This window comes from Salvelinus namaycush, chromosome 23 (assembly GCF_016432855.1).
Source record: "Salvelinus namaycush isolate Seneca chromosome 23, SaNama_1.0, whole genome shotgun sequence".
Lineage (NCBI taxonomy): Eukaryota > Metazoa > Chordata > Actinopteri > Salmoniformes > Salmonidae > Salvelinus > Salvelinus namaycush.
In genome coordinates this window covers 15,399,453-15,419,888 of record NC_052329.1, presented here as the reverse complement: position 1 = coordinate 15,419,888, position 20,436 = coordinate 15,399,453, and the positions used below count along the sequence as shown (strand labels likewise).

General features: G+C 42.2%; 1 protein-coding gene across 1 annotated transcript in view; it reads right to left on the bottom strand.

The window, feature by feature from the left end:
* Nucleotides 1-20,436, bottom strand: part of LOC120018111 (glycerophosphodiester phosphodiesterase domain-containing protein 5-like) — a 98,330-nt gene that overhangs the window by 38,623 nt on the left and 39,271 nt on the right. The window contains exons 3-7 of the mRNA XM_038961105.1: nucleotides 14,945-15,048; nucleotides 10,795-10,888; nucleotides 10,493-10,552; nucleotides 7,599-7,697; nucleotides 7,180-7,273 (exon numbers count right to left, since the gene is read on the bottom strand). Of these exons, the coding sequence (XP_038817033.1) occupies nucleotides 7,180-7,273; nucleotides 7,599-7,697; nucleotides 10,493-10,552; nucleotides 10,795-10,888; nucleotides 14,945-15,048 (451 nt within the window). The remainder of the gene's footprint in view (nucleotides 1-7,179; nucleotides 7,274-7,598; nucleotides 7,698-10,492; nucleotides 10,553-10,794; nucleotides 10,889-14,944; nucleotides 15,049-20,436) is intronic.

The following is a 20,436-nucleotide window of genomic DNA, read 5'->3' as shown; positions in this document are numbered from 1 at the left end:
CACATGCAGAGATCATCCGTTCACCTACTCTGCATCTCACAGACACGGCGGTTGGAACCAAAAATCTCAAATTTGGACTCGGACCAAAAGGACAGATTTCCACCGGTCTATTGTCCATTGCTTGTGTTTCTTGGCCCAAGCAAGTCTCTTCTTCTTATTGGTGTCCTTTAGTAGGTTTCTTTGCAGCAATTCGACCATGAAGGCCTGATTCACGCAGTCTCCTCTGAACAGTTGATGCGTCTGTTACTTGAACTCTGTGAAGCATTTATTTGGGCTGCAATTGCTGAGGCTGTTAACTCTAATGAACTTATCCTCTGCAGCAGAGGTAACTCTGGGTCTTCCTTTCCTGTGGCAGTCCTCATGAGAGCCAGTTTCATCATAGCGCTTGATGGTTTTTGCAACTGTACTTCAAGAAACTTTCAAAGTTCTTGACATTTTCCGAATTGATTGACCTTCCATGTCTTAAAGTAATGGACTGTCGCTTCTCTTTGCTTATTTGAGCTGTTCTTGCCCTAATATGGACTTGATATTTTACCAAATAAGGCTATCTTCTGTATACCAACCCTACCTTGTCACAACACAAATGACTGGCTTAAACACATTGAGAAGGAAAGAAATTCCACAAATTAACTTTTAACAAGGCACACCTGTTAATTGAAATGCATTCCAGGTGACTAAAACATGAAGCTGGTTGAGAGAATGCCAAGAGTGTGCAAAGCTGTCATCAATGCAAAGGGTGGCCATTTGAAGAAACTAAAATATATTTGTATTTATTTATTTAACTAGGCAAGTCAGTTAAGAACAAATTCTTATTTACAATGACGGCCTACCAAAAGGCCTCCTGCGGGGACGGGGATTAAAAATAAATGACAACACAGACATCACGACAAGAGAGACAACACAACACTACATAAAGAAAGACCTAAGACAACATAGCATGGCAGAAACATATGACATCACAGCATGATAGCAACATGGTAGGAGCACAAAACAGGGTACAAACATTATTGGGCACAGACAACAGCACAAAGGGCAAGAAGGTAGAGACAACAATACATCACGCAAAGCAGCCGTCAGTAAGAGTGTCCATGATTGAGTCTTTGAATGAAGAGATTGAGATACCTGTCCAGTTTGTTTAACACTTTTTTGGTTACTCCATGATTCCATATGTGTTATTTCATAGTGTTGATGTCTTCACTATTATTCTACAATGTAGAAAATAGTAAAAATAAAGAAAAACCCTTGAATGAGTAGGTGTGTGCAAACTTTTGACTGGTACTGTATATGGTGTCAAAGCCAGCCAGCCTCTAGCCACACTTTCTCATTATCCATCTCTGTGTGCTGTAGTGCAGGTAAGTGATGATTAATGTAACTAGAGTACATCACTCACACAGGAGGTCAGATTCATTTCAAGGTCAGTGCTTAGGCCAGAATGACTGCGTCAGAAGAACTCGTTACAAAGCTGAAAGCCTTCACCCTCAGAACCTCTCTGGCATTCAGACAGAGGTCCGCCACACAGCTAACCTCACGTCCAGGCACCACCTGTAAGCCACAGGGGACCACAAGCTAATGTCTGCTACACTGAAACAGATATTCTTTGTTAAAGAGACATATACTGTATTTCAATAAGATTAGCCTGGAAAAATTAAGGATGAATAAATTATAGTTTTTTTTATTGTAGCGATATTACAGCACACATTAATAATGCAACTCTTTGTACGAGTTACAGTGAGAGTAAACAGACAGCTGAGGTGTTGTGTCCTTTCACAGAAATCCACTGTTCTACCCAAATACAAAGTATAAAAAAATGGAAATGAAGTGTCTATAAACTACAACTGAATATTCATGAAAGTTATTTTCCTCCAGAAACAACAGCAATGACAATTCAGTATTTAATCTAGGGGATCTCAAAGCACCTCAAACACTACTCTGCCTCCCTTGTACTAGTCTGACAGATTTAAAGGAAGGCAGAAATACCCCAGTACTTGATGTCTAACTCGCCGTGTCCACGGACCTCAGGGGCCTAATAATGTCCTGTGGACTGGTGGTGTCACGTGAGGCCAGAGGTATGCCTAGTATCCCTGCCACTATGACAGGGGCTTGCCCTTTGTGTACATGGGGTTAATCATTTAACGCCCACAGCTCTATGAGGCTGTTAAGTCGTCTGACAGTAGTACCTGAGCTTTGATCAGTGAGGTGGGAGTCAGTAACATGGTCTAGTGTTGTCACGATAACCAGGTTTATTAGTATCATAATACTCAATACCAAAACGATACCATGGCAACAAAAAAAATTATGCGGATTAGCTAAAGTCAGAATAACAACTGGGATTTAATTATTTTTAACATTAAATAATATGTTGATAACTGGTAGAACTAAAATAACAAATTGAATATCTTCTATTCTACATTCAATTTCTTGCTAAAATAAAACACCATATTAAATAACAAGAATAACTTAAATGTTCCTGATGCCAACCATATCTGACACTCAGAGCAGACAGCTTCTGAAGCTAAGCAGGGTTGGTCCTGGTCAGTCCCTGGATGGGAGACCAGATGCTGCTGGAAGTGGTGTTGGAGGGCCAGTAGGAGGCACTCTTTCCTTTGGTCTAAAAAAATATCCCAATGCCCCAGGGCAGTGATTGGTGACACTGCCCTGTGTAGGGTGCCGTCTTTCGGATGGGACGTTAAACGGGTGTCCTGACTCTCTGAGGTCATTAAAGATCCCATGGCACTTATCGTAAGAGTAGTGGTGTTAACCCTGGTGTCCTGGCTAAATTCCCAAGCTGTCCTTCATACCATCATGGTCACCTAATCACCTCCAACTTACAATTGGCTCATTCATCCCCCTCTCCCCTGTAACTATTCCCCAGGTCGTTGCTGTAAATGAGAACGTGTTCAGTCAACTTACCTGGTAAAATAAATAAAAAAGGGTTAATTTTAATAATCTATGGCCATAATACTTGGTCAAATTACATTCATTAGACCTAAAATTCATTACAGCTAAATAATATAGTAAAATAATATATAGTAAATAAATAGTTTAGTTCCAAAACTACATAAAAAAAAAACACTTTAAAGATAATTTCTGAAGCTTCTATATTGCAAAAGTCTACACGCCATAGAAGTACAATGGAATTTATACTACGATTCCCAAAGTGCATTTCACTTCCCATGGTGCAATGGGCTGCTGGCTGGCTAGTGGCTACTGCTAGCAAGCCCAGACAAACGTGAATTAGTTTAAATATATTGTGGTCAAGTTATGAGTGTTAATTATTTTTTGTCACTGAGCAAATTTCAGGTCTGCTGAGCGCAAACTTGAACGTTATGAAAGTTCTGTGCAACTTCCAGCACGCGTTTACTGTGAACACTGAAGCTAAGTTACAGTTAAGTGGCCAAGTAGGCTACTGTGGCTATTTTATCGTAATGTAGGCCTACCCGAGTGGCCTACCATCAAAAACAATGAATAAAATGCATTCCATAACATTTAAAATAAAATGTTATTTATCATGAGCCGAATACAACAGGTGTAGTAGACTTACGGTGAACTGCTTACTTACAAGCCCTTAACCAGCAAAGCATTTAAGAAAAATAAGAGTTAAGAAATAAACTAAAATAAAAAATAAACGAGCAACAATAAAATAACGAAGCTATATACAGGGGGTACAGGTACTGAATTAATGTGCGGTGGTACAGGTTAGTCAAGGTAGGTAGGGGTAAAGTGACTATGCATAGATGATAAACATCAGGTAGCAGCTGCGTAAAAAAACAGGAAGCTTGGCCCCAGTGATGTACTGGACGGTACGCACTACCCTCTGTAGCACCTTGCAGTCTGAGGCCGAGCAGTTGCCATACCAGGTGGTGATGCAACCAGTCAGGATGCTCTCGATGGTGCAGCTGTATAACGTTTTGAGGATCTGAGGACCCTTGCCAATTTTTACATGGAAATAGCTGTTCTATCATTCAGCCAACTGTAGCAGCCAGTGTGTGGTGTACAATTAGGCCTACATTCCATGAGACTTTTGGGAAAAAAACATGCAGGGCTCGACATTAACCTGTTAATCCATTTGTCCTTCAGACAAGGAGGTAACTGAAAATGTTTGTTGTTTGAGGCAAGAAACCACTTTACAAAATAAAATGCATTATTATTATTATTATTATTATTATTATAGAGAATCATGCAAATTATGCTTCCCTCTGCCTATTGGCTACTTACCTTATCAAGCCTGTCTCAAAATACAACACTGCCCCTTTAAGACACAAACAAGCTCTTTATCTGACTCGCTTTTCAAAGATGTCTAAAAATCTACACGTTTTATGCTCTTGTAAGAAGCTATCACTCTCCTATTGTAGACTACAAATGATCTATAACTGAGCTAATAACTCACTAACTAGCAAAGGACAAGAACAAAATGTGCACACGTAGCTGCATTCAGCACTTGCGTTGATCTCAAAACAAGCGCATCTACTCGTAAACACAGTCCAGTTCAAAGTAAATGGCACAGATCCATATATAGCAATGGTGTATTTGCATATAGGCCTACTGCAGCTCTGATTTGTTATGCCGCACCGGTCTGGGTAGAGTAAGAGCTGAGTTGTGCATGTCAATGCAATAGAATCCTATTTCTATGCGTTCTGCTTTCAACAAAATTGAAAGTGACTAATATTGTGTTGATTCAATCACAATTGCCACAGTAAAGGGAAAAGTTGATAGTGTTAACTTCTCTAGGGTAGGGGGCAGCATTTTCACGTTTGGATGAAAAGCATACCCAAATTCAACTGCCAGTTACTCATCCCCAGGAGATAAGATATGCATATTATTAGTGGATTTGGATAGAAAACACTCTGAAGTTTCTAAAACTGTTTGAATGATGTCTGTGAGTATAACAGAACTTATTTAGCAGGCGAAACCCCGAGGACAAACCATTCAGAATTTTTTTTTTTGAGGTCACTGTCTTTTCAATGAGTTTATTGGGAAACCAGATTTCTAAGCGAATTGCTTGCAGTTCTTACGGCTTCCACTAGATGTCAACAGTCATGAGAAATAGGTTGAGGTTATCCCTTTGTGTAATGAAGAAATACGGCCATCTTGAAGTCGAGGCACTCCAGGTGTCCTGGACATGCGCTTCAATCAAACAGAAGGCATGCAACATTTCATTTGAATCCTGTATTGAACACATATCATCCCGTCTTCAATTTTATCGATTATTAACGGAAAAAAATACCTAAAGTTGTATTACAAAAGTAGTTTGACATTTTTTGGCAAAGTTTACAGGTAAACTTTGAGATATTTTGTCGTTATGTTTGAGCAAGTTGGAACCGGTGTTTTTCTGGATCAAACGCCAAATAAATTGACATTTTGGATATATAGCGACGGAATTAATCGAACAAAAGGACCATTTGTGATGTTTATGGGACATATTGGAGTGCCAACAACAGAAGCTCGTCAAAGGTAAGGCATGAATTATATTTTTATTTCTGCGTTTTGTGTCGTGCCTGCAGGGTTGAAATGTTTTCTCTCTTTTATTTACTATGGTGCTATGCTCAGATAATAGCATCGTATGCTTTCGCTGAAAAGCCTATTTGAATTCTGACATGTTGGCTGGATTCACAACCAGTGTAGCTTTAATTTAGTATCTTTCATGTGTGATTTAATGAAAGTTTGATTTTATAGTAATTTTCTTAGTAAATAATTTTAATTTGGCGCTCTACATTTTCTCAGGCTTTTTGCCAAGTGATACAGTAGCGTCTTGCCTAAACTCAGATTTTTGGATATAAATATGAACTTTACCGAACAAAAAAAATACATGTATTGTGTAACATGAAGTCCTATGAGTGTCATCTGATGAAGATTATCAAAGGTTAGTCATACATTTTATCTCTATTTCTGCTTTTTGTTAATGCTCTCTTTAGCTGGAAAAATGGCTGTCTTTTTCTGTGACTTGGTTCATACCTAACATAATCGTTTGGTGTGCTTTCGTCGTAAAACCTTTTTGAAATCGGACACTTTGGCTGGATTTACAACAAGTGTAGCTTTAAAATGGTGTAAAATACTTGTATGCTTGAGGAATTTAAATTATGGGATTTCTGTTTTGAATTTGGCGCCCTGCAGTTTCACTGGCTGTTGACGAGGTGGGACGCTACCGTCCCACATACCCTAGAGAGGTTAACAGGGAAAACTCAAAAAAGTTGAGTGAAGTTCAATCGTGTCCTTCTCTCCAGCTGATAGATCTTCTGCGCAGCAGTCCCAGGGGAACATTGGTATATTATAATGAATGACTCGAACAACGTTCTGGCCGAAGCCCAGCACGCCATCGACTGGGTCACAAAAGCATCCTCCAGTGGCAGTGGATATCCTCGCTTATAAACCAGGGTCGCTACACAACTCCCTCCTTTCAAAGAGTGCGTCCTCACGCTAGACCTCACAGGACTCCGTCTTACAGGAAAATGTTCACCGGCCAACACACACGCTGTCGTGGATGCGAGGTCCGATCACTTCCGACACCAATGTAACGAAACCAATGTAATGAACCCTCAACCGTATGGCCCGAAGCCTAGCCAGCCATCTACTGTGCCACAAAAGCATGCTCGAGTGGCAGAGTCGATATCCGTGCTTATAAACCAGGATTACTAGAAGATGTTCATGTCATTGTCACTGAAAAATAATAAAAATTTAGTAGAATAACGACAAAGTTATAATGCAAACGTCATGTGTAAAATTGCTTATTTTTTATGTTCTGGAACTAAACCTCCCTTGCACTCTACTGCTTTGTAACACCTTTTTCTTAGTTGGTTCGGTAGGCTTGCCCACATCATCTGCTCTGCAAGCTAAGTATTCCCATAGTTCACCCCTACAGCCAGTTTTGTCAACGAGCTGTGGGCGTGGAGGTATGATGTTTTCTTTTGAAGAAGCCATGCTGTCGGAATTTTCTCTCTCCTCTCGCTTGCTTCTTAAATAGTGGCTTGCGCAGAGTTAGCTGGCTAGCTTATTACTGCCCCTTTGAGAAGATTCAAACAAATTACTAGACAGACTCAATCCTCTCAATCCTTAGATGGTGTGAGACACATGAGAAGTACCAAAAGTAACAAATGCTAGTACTGGACAATTTTTCATGTTCTAGTATAAAAAAAGTACAAAATTTTCAGTATAGCATGCAACACTAAAACGGTCAGGTCTTACTTGTTTTCTCGGCGCGAGCGATCTGCCCAGCCACCAGCCAGGCCAGAGCGGTGACAGCCACCAGGGCTCCTAGGTGTAGGAAGGGACCTGTGGCCTGACATCATTCAGTGTTAAAGGTGTGGCATTGCTACAGTCATTCACAGTTGTTAAATGGTACGACATTAACAAAATAATTCAGTGGTAATGGTAGGCTACTGTATGAAGAATTCAACAAAAATACGTAAATTAACCCCTTGAATCAGTCTTAACACATCTGTTAGATGCATTTATATATTGAAATATTGTTGCCTTTGTATGTAGTTCAATATAGTCATTAACATGTGATTTATCAAGTATATTACCACATATCAAGAAAGTGTCCTGTATAATACAGTTTGATGCACAGCCCTAAATGGGGAGGGGTTTGTTGTTGAACTGACCTGGAGTGATATAGGGATGACTGCCCACTCCTCCCCCCATGTTTGATTGACAGATATGAATCCGATGGCAGTGGTCAGCAGAGCAGTACTCACGCCTATCTAATGGGGCAAACAGAGTGTTACAGACCATCACACACGCACACACACAGCTCCCCCAGGCTAACCATTCCAACCCTCTGTAGTGTGTTTGGCCAGATAACAGCACCCTGGGGCATGATGTCACTGCTTTCACAACCCGCAGGAAAACATGAACTCAAATGTGGGGTTCAGGCAGAGTTCAGTTGGCCACTTGAAGACACACACACACCACGTAGTGCCTTCGGAAAGTATTCAGACCCCTTTACTTTTTCCAAATTTTTATGTTACAGCCTTGTTTTTCCCCCTCATCAATCTACACACAATACCCAATAATGACAAAGCAAAAAAAGGTTTTAAAATGTTTGCTAATACATTATAAAAAAACGGAAAATCACATTTACATACACTACCGTTCAAAAGTTGAGTCACTTAGAAATGTCCTTGTTTTTGAAAGAAAAGCAAATTTTTTGTCCATTAAAATAACATCAAATTGATCAGAAATACAGTGTAGACATTCTTAATATTTGTAAATGACTATTGTAGCTGGAAACGGCAGATTTTTAATTGAATATCTACATAGGTATACAGAGGCCCATTATCAGCAACCATCACTCCTGTGTTCCAATGGCACGTTGTGTTAACTAATCCAAGTTCATTATTTTAAAAAGGCGACTCCGGGATGCTGGCCTTGTTCTTTTGCCCATCTTAGTCTTTTCTTTTATTGGCCAGTCTGAGATTTGGCTTTTTCTTTGCAACTCTGTCTAGAAGGCCAGCATCCTAGAGTCACCTCTTCAATGTTGACATTGAGACTGGTGTTTTGCAGGTACTATTTCATGAAGCTGCCAGTTGAGGACTTGTGAGGTGTCTGTTTCTCAAACTAGACACACTAATGTACTTGTCCTCTTGCTCAGTTGTGCACCGGGGCCTCCCACTCCTCTATTCTGGTTAGACCCAGTTTGCTCTGTTCTGTGACCAGAGTAGTATACAGCATTGTACGAGATCTTCAGTTTCTTGTCAATTTCTCGCATGGAATAGCCGTCATTTCTCAGAACAAGAATAGATTGATGAGTTTCAGAAGAAAGTTCTTTGTTTCTGGCCATTTTGAGCCTGTAATCGAACCCACAAATGCTGATGCTCCAGATACTCAACTAGTCTAAAGAAGGCCAGTTTTATTGCTTCTTTAATCAACAGTTTCAGCTGTGCTAACATAATTGCAAAAGGGTTTTCTAATGATCAATTAGCCTTTTAAAATTATAAACTTGGATTAGCTAACACAACGTGCCATTGGAACACAGGAGTGATGGTTGCTGATAATGGGCCTCTGTACGCCTACGTAGATATTCCATTCAAATCAGCTGTTTCCAGCTACAATAGTCATTTACAACAACAATGTCTACACTGTATTTCTGATCAATTTGATGTTATTTTAATGGACAAAAAAAAATAAATCTTTCAAAAACAAGGACATTTCTGAGTGACGCCAAACTTTTAAACGGTAGTGTATGTATTCAGACACTTTACTCAGTACACTGTTGAAGCACCTTTACAACCTTGAGCCTTCTGGGTATGATGCTACAAGCTTGGCACACCTGTATTTGGGTAGTTTCTCACATTCTTCTCTGCAGATCCTCTCAAGCTCTGTCAGGTTGGATGGGGAGCATTGCTGCACAGCTATTTTCAGGTCTCCAAAGATGTACGATAAGGTTCAAGTCCGGGTTCTGGCTGGGCCACTCAAGGACAGTCAGACTTGTCACGAATACACTCCTGCGTTGTCTTGGCTGTGTGCTTAGGGTCTTGGTCCCGTTGGAAGGTGAGGTCCTGAGGGCTCTGGAGCAGGTTTTCATCAAGGATCTCTTTACTTTTCTCCGTTCATCTTTGCCTTGATCCTGACTAGTCTCTCAGTCCCTGCCACTGAAAAACATTGACACAGCATGATGCTGCCACCACCATGCTTCACCATAGGGATGGTGCCAGGTTTCCTCCAGACGTGATGCTTGGCTTTTAGGCTAAAAAGTTAAAACTTGATTTCATCAAACAAGCGGGCTGTCATGTGCCTTTACTGAGGAGTGGCTTCCGTCTGGTCACTCTGCCATAAGGGCCTGATTTGTGGGGTGCTGCAGAGTTGGTTGACCTTCTGGAAGGTGCTCCCATTTCCACAGAGGAACTCTAGAGCTCTGTCAGAGTGACCATTGGGTTCTTGGTCACCTCCCAGACCAAAGCCCTTCTCCCCTGATTGCTCAGTTTGGCCGGGCGGCCAGCTCTAGGAAGAGTCTTGGTGGTTCCAAACTTTTTCCATTTAAGAATGATGGAGGCCACTGTGTTCTTGTGGACCTTCAATACTGCAGAAATGTTTTGGTACCCTTCTAGATCTGTGCCTCGACACAAACCTGTCTCTGATCTCTACAGACAATTCCTTCGACCTCGTGGCTTGGTTTTTGCTCTGACATGCACAGTCAACTGTGGGACCTTATATAGACAGATGTGACAAATCAGGTCCAATCAATTGAATTTACCACAGGTGGACTCCAATCAAGTTGTAGAAACATCTCAAGGATGATCAATGGAAACAGGATGCACCTGAGCTCAATTTTGAGTCTCATAGCAAAGAGTCTGAATACTTATGTAAATAAAGTATTTTTTTAGCAGTTTTCATTTTGTCATTATGGGGTATTGTGTGTAGATTGCTGAGGATTATTAGTATTTTTTATCCTTTTTACAATAAGGCTGTAACACCAAATTTTGGGAAAAGTCAAGGGTACTTTCCCATGGCACTGTACATAAACAAACACACCAAAAATCACACATTTGAGCATTACCTTGTGCAGCCAGTGCAAGTTCAGCTGTTGTCCCACTGCTATGTGGCAAAGTGCTAAAATCTAAAAGAATAGAAACAGATAAATAAATCACATCACATGGAAATCCACAGCCACTGTTTTCAAAAAAGGTCAACAGCTGCCTGGGCCATCCTAACTGTCATGTGTAGACTTGGCACAGACATGCCTGGCAACACGTTTCTGCCCTGCCAGGTTATACCACTAACATTACCTGGCTGTTACCATGGCCTAGACACCATATCAATATCATCTCACAGTGAATGTTTGATGAGATGACAACTCACCATTAAAAATGCAATATAAGTGAAGCCGGCAGCGGTAGTGGCTAGGATTGGAACAGTCCCGTCGATCCACTCTCCAGAACGGTTATATAAAAACCTGTAAAACAGAGCAAAATGGATGGAAGTCAGTTGCACAATAGTAGCGTCTCATCGATCTCAGGGCAGGCTGCAGCTTGTGCTCCTCTGGTCTCTGAGATGAGAGATAGAGGACAGATTGTAGAAACAAGCCGAGTGGTCTAGCAGGAGAAGTTGTTGACACTGATCTAAGGTCAGTTTTGCGTTTCCTCTAGTGGCTAAGGTTTAGATTCGGGGGAAGGGAAGCGGATCCTATATCTGTGCCTAACGGGCAACCTCAAGCTCCTAGCCCCAAAGGTCTCTTTGTAAAATTAACTGGCTGACTATAAATGATCTAACAGCCGACACTGATGCTTAAACCGGAAGGCCTGAACTCCCAGGGCAGGCATAATGTGTTCTAGTGTCCTTGTCCAGGATCGTAAGACTTTATTATCCCCATAAAACAAAGCAAACCGAGACAAATAAACACAACAAAGGAAGCTGCTCAGAGCAAATGGCTGCAGTCACTTCTTCTCTGTAATGAATATTGGCGCACAAAGAGATTGTAATAACTATGTTAACGTGTTGCGAGTTAGAGGCCTTGTTCTAAAAGGACGTTGTTTCCTTAAGGCTGTGTCTCCACACGCACACGGGGACGGACACGCACACGGGGACGGACACGCACGCGCGCACACTCGCGGGGACGGACGCGCGCACACACTCGCGGGGACGGACGCGCGCACACACGGACAGACACACGGACACAAACTCACGGACACACACTCACGGACACACACTCACGGACACACGGACACAAACTCACACACACTCACGGACACACGGACACAAACTCACACACACGGACACACACACGGACACACACGGACGGACACACGGACACACACGGACGGACACACACGGACACACACGGACACACACGGACACACACGGACACACACACACGGACACACACACACGGACGGACACACGGACACACACGGACACACACGGACACACACGGACACACACGGACACACGGACACACGGACACACGGACACACACACGGACACACACACGGACACACACGGACACACACGGACACACACACACACGGACACACGGACACACACACACACACGGACACGGACACACACACACACGGACACACACACACACGGACACACACACACACGGACACACACACACACGGACACACACACACACGGACACACACACACACACAAACTCACGGACACACACACACACAAACTCACGGACACACACGGACACAAACTCACGGACACACACAAACTCACGGACACACACGGACACACACAAACTCACGGACACACACGGACACACACAAACTCACGGACACACACGGACACACACAAACTCACGGACACACACGGACACACACAAACTCACGGACACACACGGACACACACAAACTCACGGACACACACGGACACACACAAACTCACGGACACACACGGACACACACAAACTCACGGACACACACGGACACACACAAACTCACGGACACACACGGACACACACAAACTCACGGACACACACGGACACACACAAACTCACGGACACACACGGACACTCACGGACACACACGGACACACACGGACACACACGGACACACACGGACACACACAAACTCACGGACACACACGGACACACACAAACTCACGGACACACACGGACACACACGGACACACACGGACACACACGGACACACACGGACACACACGGACACACACGGACACACACAAACTCACGGACACACGGACACACACAAACTCACGGACACACGGACACACACAAACTCACGGACACACGGACACACACAAACTCACGGACACACGGACACACACAAACTCACGGACACACGGACACACACAAACTCACGGACACACGGACACACACAAACTCACGGGGACACACGGACACACACGGACACACACGGACACACACGGACACACACGGACACACACGGACACACACGGACACACACGGACACACACGGACACACACGGACACACACGGACACACACGGACACACACAAACTCACGGACACACGGACACACACAAACTCACGGACACACGGACACACACAAACTCACGGACACACGGACACACACAAACTCACGGACACACGGACACACACAAACTCACGGACACACGGACACACACAAACTCACGGACACACGGACACACACAAACTCACGGACACACGGACACACACAAACTCACGGGGACACACGGACACACACAAACTCACGGGGACACACACACACAAACTCACGGGGACACACACACACAAACTCACGGGGACACACACACACAAACTCACGGGGACACACACACACAAACTCACGGGGACACAGACAAACTCACGGGGACACAGACAAACTCACGGGGACACAGGGACACACACACAAACTCACGGGGGGACACACCCGCGGACGGACGGACACACACACACGGCTGTGCTGGCTGTTAGCCTGAGCGGTGTGACAGGGGGTCTCGGAGGGCCTGGGATGACACAGCTGCAGAGCCAGCAGGGGGGGAAGCACGAAGCATCAAAACCGCTAATTACATCCCAATCCTTATCTGTGCTCTGTTGGCAGAGCCTGACAGCCCCTACAACTACAGCAGAGCTACACTAAAGCCAGGTCACACACTAGAAAAAGACAGGATATCTTACTGATGCTAGGCCATAGGAGTGGTAGACATTGGGAATTAGCTTCCCAGCCAAAACAGTTCAGAAGAGTTTGTGCATATATTTTGACATGGTGACGCTTTTGTTCGTTTTGGACTTTGGTTTGGGGTTTTTCAGCTATTTGGGCACACAATATTTTTTCGAGGCAAGCCTAAGTTCAGAGCCAATGTTTATGCCCCTTCGGTGATTGGTCAACAGTAGGGATTCTTACAACTTTTTATTGAAGAATACTGCAAACATTTTAGTTAGATGTAAAATTGTGCAACTAAGATCTCCTTGGCAAAAACAACTAAATTAATTTGAGTTTAGTTCTGACTATTTTGAGGAAGTGTGTACTGGCTATGGTGTCTCAAAATGGACAAACAGTACTATTGCAGCTTTTTTCTTGTTTTTCAAGTAAAGGTCTTTTAAGGGAGTATGCAAACACTCGTTCGGTTAGGCTAGACTGAAACATGCCGACGCCTTTAGAGAGTGTGCAGAGAGAGTGATAAAATTAAAGGAGAGAGAAGGAGAGAGGAGCAGAGAGACAAAGAGTATGGAAGGAGAGGGAGAAAGTGGGATGAGGGGCAGGGAGAGATAAACAAGGAGCGAAGGACAATGGGGGAAGCAGAGGTGACATTGAGCGCTAATGACAGGAAGAGAAAGGAGGTGGTGGACAGAGAGAGCGAGGGGAATGACTTGGGGGGACAAAGCAAATTGCACCTTACAAGAAGAAACACAAAGCTTCTCTCTCTTATGGCTCGCACATATTGCACCAATTGTGTTTTAGGGACCACTGGGGCATAGCGTGCACATAAAATGTAGAAGGCCTTGAGAACTTGGTCAAGAGCTCAACTAAATAAACATAATTCATAATTTCAGTGGTAGTATATCCTTCAATTGAATGTGCAATGTCTCATGACAGAACTAATGCCTGTATTGTTTCCAAGCATGATTGGTTTTATGGTAACAGTGAGGGAGACATGACTGGAATGATCCGAGAGGTTATTTGGGGTCAAAAGGTATTCCTGCTTTATGTAATCATGCTCACTATAATCTGCAGTGATAGACGCCCTAAAGCCAATCCATCCCCACCCAGATTAGACCAACCATGATGAGTGAATAACTGGGGGGGGACAACTCTAGAGTTAGCATTTTTGGTTAAAAGCAAAAACATAAAGATAAATGGCAGCCTTTAAAAGTAAAACAATCTACTGTAAGTAAATGCCAGAGAATCAAAGGGAAGGTCAGAGGAGCATTTAGTGGGGAACTAATTTATTTGAATGGAACACTGACTGATGATGGTGATATACTGAGAGACAAGAATCTATGAGTTGCATAACTAGAGTGCACACACATACACACACTGTACAGCAGTACTCACCAGTTGAACTCATTGTAGTCGTTGTGTGCCTCCCACCAGAAGTAGAACCAGACCAGGAGCAGAGAGAAGGTGAAGAAGAGGATGAGAGACCACAGGAACTCCCACTGGGAAACAAACACACAGGAACCATTATTACCTTTACCACAGTATCATTAGTCAAATATCATCAGATTAACAAAGCACTTTGGCCAGTGTTGTGTTGAAACAGGTGAGGAAACATTGGAATACTATTGGTGCATTCATTGTATTACTTTCTTTGATTGCAAGTGAGCTGATTAGAAAGTCCTTTGCCCACACCAGAATGGCATACCACTTAACATTACGCCCTTACGTCAACATCATAATAAACACTGACAACACAAATGCAAGCAACAACAGTCTCCTAAAAGTCTGGCAGAGTAGTCATTGGGCAATCTGCTCTAATCCAGCAAAAGTGAGAGCCTATAGACTAGAATCAGGATGTTGAGAGACTGATGACGATGCAGCCAGGGCTGGCACACAGACTGATGGCTCAAACCTGGAGTCATGACAAACATTTGAAAACACAATTTGCTAGCTGCATCAAAATAAGGTGGTAAACCACAAACGAGGAATGGTCTGGAGAACAACTCAACACAATAACGCTCATGGTTTATAGTGAATGTAATGTCAATTCTGTTCATAAATAATTTCACACTCCCACTTTGTGTAGGCATTCACAAAGCCTGCATCAAAGACGAGACAACATTCATGCCGCTTTACAACTGTGATTGAAAAGAGAGAACCACATGTCTGTTATCAGTTGCGGTAGAGGCAATATGCAGTAACCATTCGTGCAGAAACTGTCATAGGGCCATATTGTCTCAGTAAAAAAAAAGCAGAGGGACTCAAAGCTCCCAACCTCCCAATCCACTGTCCTCATTATCAAGTAATTACTCACATTAACTTAATAGCCAATGAGGCCATGAGCCGATTAGTGTTCAGCCTTCCAATGCCACCGCAAGCTGTAATAAGAGCTCTAATCAAGAGATAGAATATTCGCACGCAGACGTGAACACGACTTGGATGACAAAGCACAAAGTTAGCTTTTGAAACTTCTCCAGACAGTCAAGACCTTTTTGGCCAATCTATTTAAAAGTACAAATATCGCTCCTCGCTCAGACAGAATTGTAACAGTTAAGACCACCACATAAATAAAGAACAGAAGTGCCCAAAATGTTCCTTATAATTAATTAAACTTTAATTGATGTGATAACCCCTCATCCTACTGAGAATTGGACTCTACAAAGACAGCACGACTGGCTGCTCCTCACACTATTTGCATACCAGCCCACAAATTAGCACACAATGAAATCAGGCTTACTCACAGAGCCCGGAGGACTCGAGAACGCTTAGATAGAAATGTATGAATAGAACTGACATGAGTCTGTTTTGCAAAATAACAAGTTGTTCCAGCTCTATACATTACATTAATGTTAATGCAATAATGTTCTTACATAGCACCATTCAAAATAAGCCCCGGTTGACCCTGTATTTAGCCTTGCTGTGATAGGAGATATCAAGGTGATATGAGAGCACAAACAAATGTCTGGACATTCACCTTAGATGACTGTTCCATGGAGTGCATTGGCTGGCAGTGGCACAGGATGTCAGACAGGGCCAGGTCTAATGGCTGGGTGGTGACATACCAGCCTGAGCCCTTTGTATACCTTCTGCCCTCCACTCTGACCGTCTCCCTGGGCACTGGAGAGGAGAGCCTAATGTGTTTATGTGGAGTTGTGGAAAGGCCAAACAGCGGTTAAACTAGGGGGACACTACAGCACATGTTTGAGATGGTATGAGGATTATTACATACCAAAGTTGTTGATTTGGGGCAGGGATTGGGAATGTAGTAGTATGATGGAAGGAAGCCTGTGGGATTTGGATGTGGCGATTCTTTTTAGTCATCAATCTCTTCCAGATAAGGAATTAAAGTCGTGAAAACAACATTTATGTTAAATTATAATAATAAAGACAAATTAATATTAATAATATAGACCAGAAACTTGATACTGTTTGACGCATAAGTTTGAACATTAGTCATGAAGATTAGGCTATTTCCTATTTTCTGACCTAGAACATTTACTACTTCCTTCTATGACCGTACTAAGAAAATCACTCCCTTTCAGAAATCATAGTAATACAGACTCCAGAATGGTTACCATAGGGTTAGTTTCACATGGTTACACTTCCAAGTCTCGTATTCGGTTAAATTCATCCCCCCTCCTCTCCCCTGTAACTATTCCCCAGGTCGTTGCTGTAAATGAGAATATGTTCAGTCAACTTACCTAGTAAAATAACGGTAAAATAAAAATTTAAAATAATAATAATAATAATAATAATAATTCACTGCAATGTGAGAAAGCCAGACGTCAAGGTAACCATAGGGTTAACCCTATGGCAGGTTGGGGTCTGAATGGCAACCCTGCTCATTGATCCAACTGCTCTGGCACTGTCCCCCTGGCTTTTAATGACTACCCAGAAACACCTGGGAGAGGGACACCTTGAGGGCATGTGAGGGGGCATTGTTCACCTGCTGAGATCAAGATGGATTACAGAGGTGACACCCCTGGGAGAGGAGGGATTGGATTGTCTATTAGTAGGTAGTGTTTGTACAACAATGAGACTAAACGTTTGGGATCATTTTAAACTGGCTGCTTGGGAGCTAACCGAGTTGCCAAGCCAGTTGTGTAAGTGGCAAATATTGCATACAATGTGCAATTCAAATCTCAAATAATAAAAGCTAATATTTTTACATGTTAGGAGCATATTTAGGCTGACTGCCACATTTATTCCTTAACTTCTCTTGGGTAGAGGGCAGCATACGGAATTTTGGATGAAAAGCATGCCCAAATTCAACTGCCAGCTACTCATCCCCAGAAGATAAGATATGCATATTATTAGTAGATTTGGATAGAAAACACTCTGAAGTTTAAAACTGATAAAATCATGTCTGAGTATAACAGAACTTATTTAGCAGGCGAAACCCGAGGACAAACCATTCAGATTTTTTTTTTTTTAGGTCACTCTCTTTTCAATGAGTTTTCATTGGGAAACCAGATTTCTAAGGGACCTTCTTGCAGTTCCTACCGCTTCCACTGGATGTCAACAGTCTTTAGAAATTGGTTGAGGTTATTCCTTTGTGTAATGAAGAAGTACGGCCATTTTGAAGGAGGGTCACTCGAAGTGTCCTGTTTTTTAGAAGCGCATGACCAGAAAGCTAGCTACAGTTGGTTTTAATCCTGTATTGAACACAGATCTTCCCGTCTTCAATTTGATCGATTATTTCCGTTAAAAAATACCTAAAGTTGTATTACAAAAGTAGTTTGACATTTTTTGGCAAAGTTTACAGGTAACCTTTGAGATAATTTGGAACCGGTGTTTTTCTGGATCAAACGCGCCAAATAAATGGACATTTTGGATATATATGACGGAATTAATCGAACAAAAGGACCATTTGTGATGTTTATGGGACATATTGGAGTGCCAACAACAGAAGCTCGTCAAAGTTAAGGCATTAATTATATTTTTATTTCTGCGTTGTGTCGTGCCTGCAGGGTTGAAATATGCTTCTCTCTCTTTGTTTACAATGGTGCTATCCTTAGATAACAGCATCGTTTGCTTTCGCCGAAAAGCCTATTTGAATTCTGACATGTTGGCTGGATTCACAACCAGTGTAGCTTTAATTTGGTATCTTTCATATGTGATTTAATGAAAGTTTGACTTTTATAGTAATTCATATGAATTTGGCGCTCTGCATTTTTGCCAAGTGAGACAGTAGCGTCGTGCCTAAACTCAGATTTTTGGATATAAATATGAACTTTACCGAACAAAACATACATGTATTGTGTAACATGAAGTCATCTGATGAAGATCAAAGGTTAGTGATTAATTGTATCTCTATTTCTGCTTTTTGTTACTCTCTCTTTGGTTGGAAAAATGGCTGTCTTTTTCTGTGACTTGGCTCTAACCTAACAATCGTTGTGTGCTTTCGTCGTAAAACCTTTTTGAAAATCGGACACTTTGGCTGGATCTTTAAAATGGTGTAAAATACTTGTATGTTTGAGGAATTTAAATTATGGGATTTCTGTTGTTTTGAATTTGGCGCCCTGCAGTTTCACTGGCTGTTGACGAGGTGGGTACCGTTCCACATACCCTAGTGAGGTTAAATTAATATTCAGTCAAGTCAGTGTCATGTACAGTATGTGCAATGTGTATAGTATATGACTGAACATTAATCCTGTCTCATTGTTCTTCTCCGCTGCTGTTTAGGAGCAGATCAAACCAGAGCACTCTGGCATGATACAGCCTGCCTGACCTATGATGACATCACATTCTGCACGGCTTGCTTTAGTTAGGGTGGAACATACGCCTTCAGGGCATGGCTGACACCATAGCATTAAAAACTGCTTTCTAACTAGTGTCAAAACAAGGAACCAACTTAGTGTACTGAGTAATACATCTAGTAGTCTGTTGAATCATACTGTATGATGAATTTCCACTCAAAATGGGGGACATGAGGGATGCAACCTTTTTGTTATATTTCCCACAAGACATTTGTGTCCAAGTGAGGTTAAATGGTCAAGATGGGTCAGGGAAAAAATGGTCAACGTATTTAATTGGTTTGAGGGGAAATAAAGGTTTTATATTGTATTGAAAGAGCGGTTTAAGCCCAACAGAGCCGACTCATTCAGCCTTGTACTCTCCTAGTGGGAGCGGGGAGGGCAAATTACTTTCCTCTACCGGGGAGATATTTTTGGGGGAAATGCCATGAAAATTGCTGTTCTGCTTGGCTAAAGGGCACTAGGCAGGCAGGCAGCTGAATTAGGATGGAATACATCATAGCCTAAGCGTCATTGACCAACATAGGCTAAAAATAGACGGATAAAAAGGATCAGGGGATAAAAAGGATCAGGGGATAATTATCTTCTGTGGAACCGTAAACACTAGAATTACTGCAAAAAAATCTGACACAGGATCCTCCACTGTTACTCAATCAAAAAATGAGATTGAATTTATGAAATTTCTGTAAAGAGCTCTACACTACATTACAGAAGCTTTCTTCTAATCAGTTTAGGTAAAAACGCCTTTAGTTTTGGTGAAGCAAAATATTTGTAGGTTTAAGGTAGAGCGATTATCGACCGATTATGATTTTTCAACACCGATACCGATTGGAGGACCAAAAGCCGATGCCGACTTCTTATTTTCTTGTAATAATGACAATTACAACAATACTGAATTAAAACTTTCATTTTAACTTAATATGTCAATAAAATCAATTTAGCCTCAAATACTTAAACATGTTTAAATAATGCAAAAACAAAGTGTTGGAGAAGAAAGTAAAAGTGCAATATGTGGCATGTAAAAAAGCTAACGTTTAAGTTCCTTGCTCAGAACATGAGAACATATGAAAGCTGGTGGTTCCTTTAAAACATGAGTTTTCAATATTCCCAGGTAAGAAGTTTTAGGTTGTA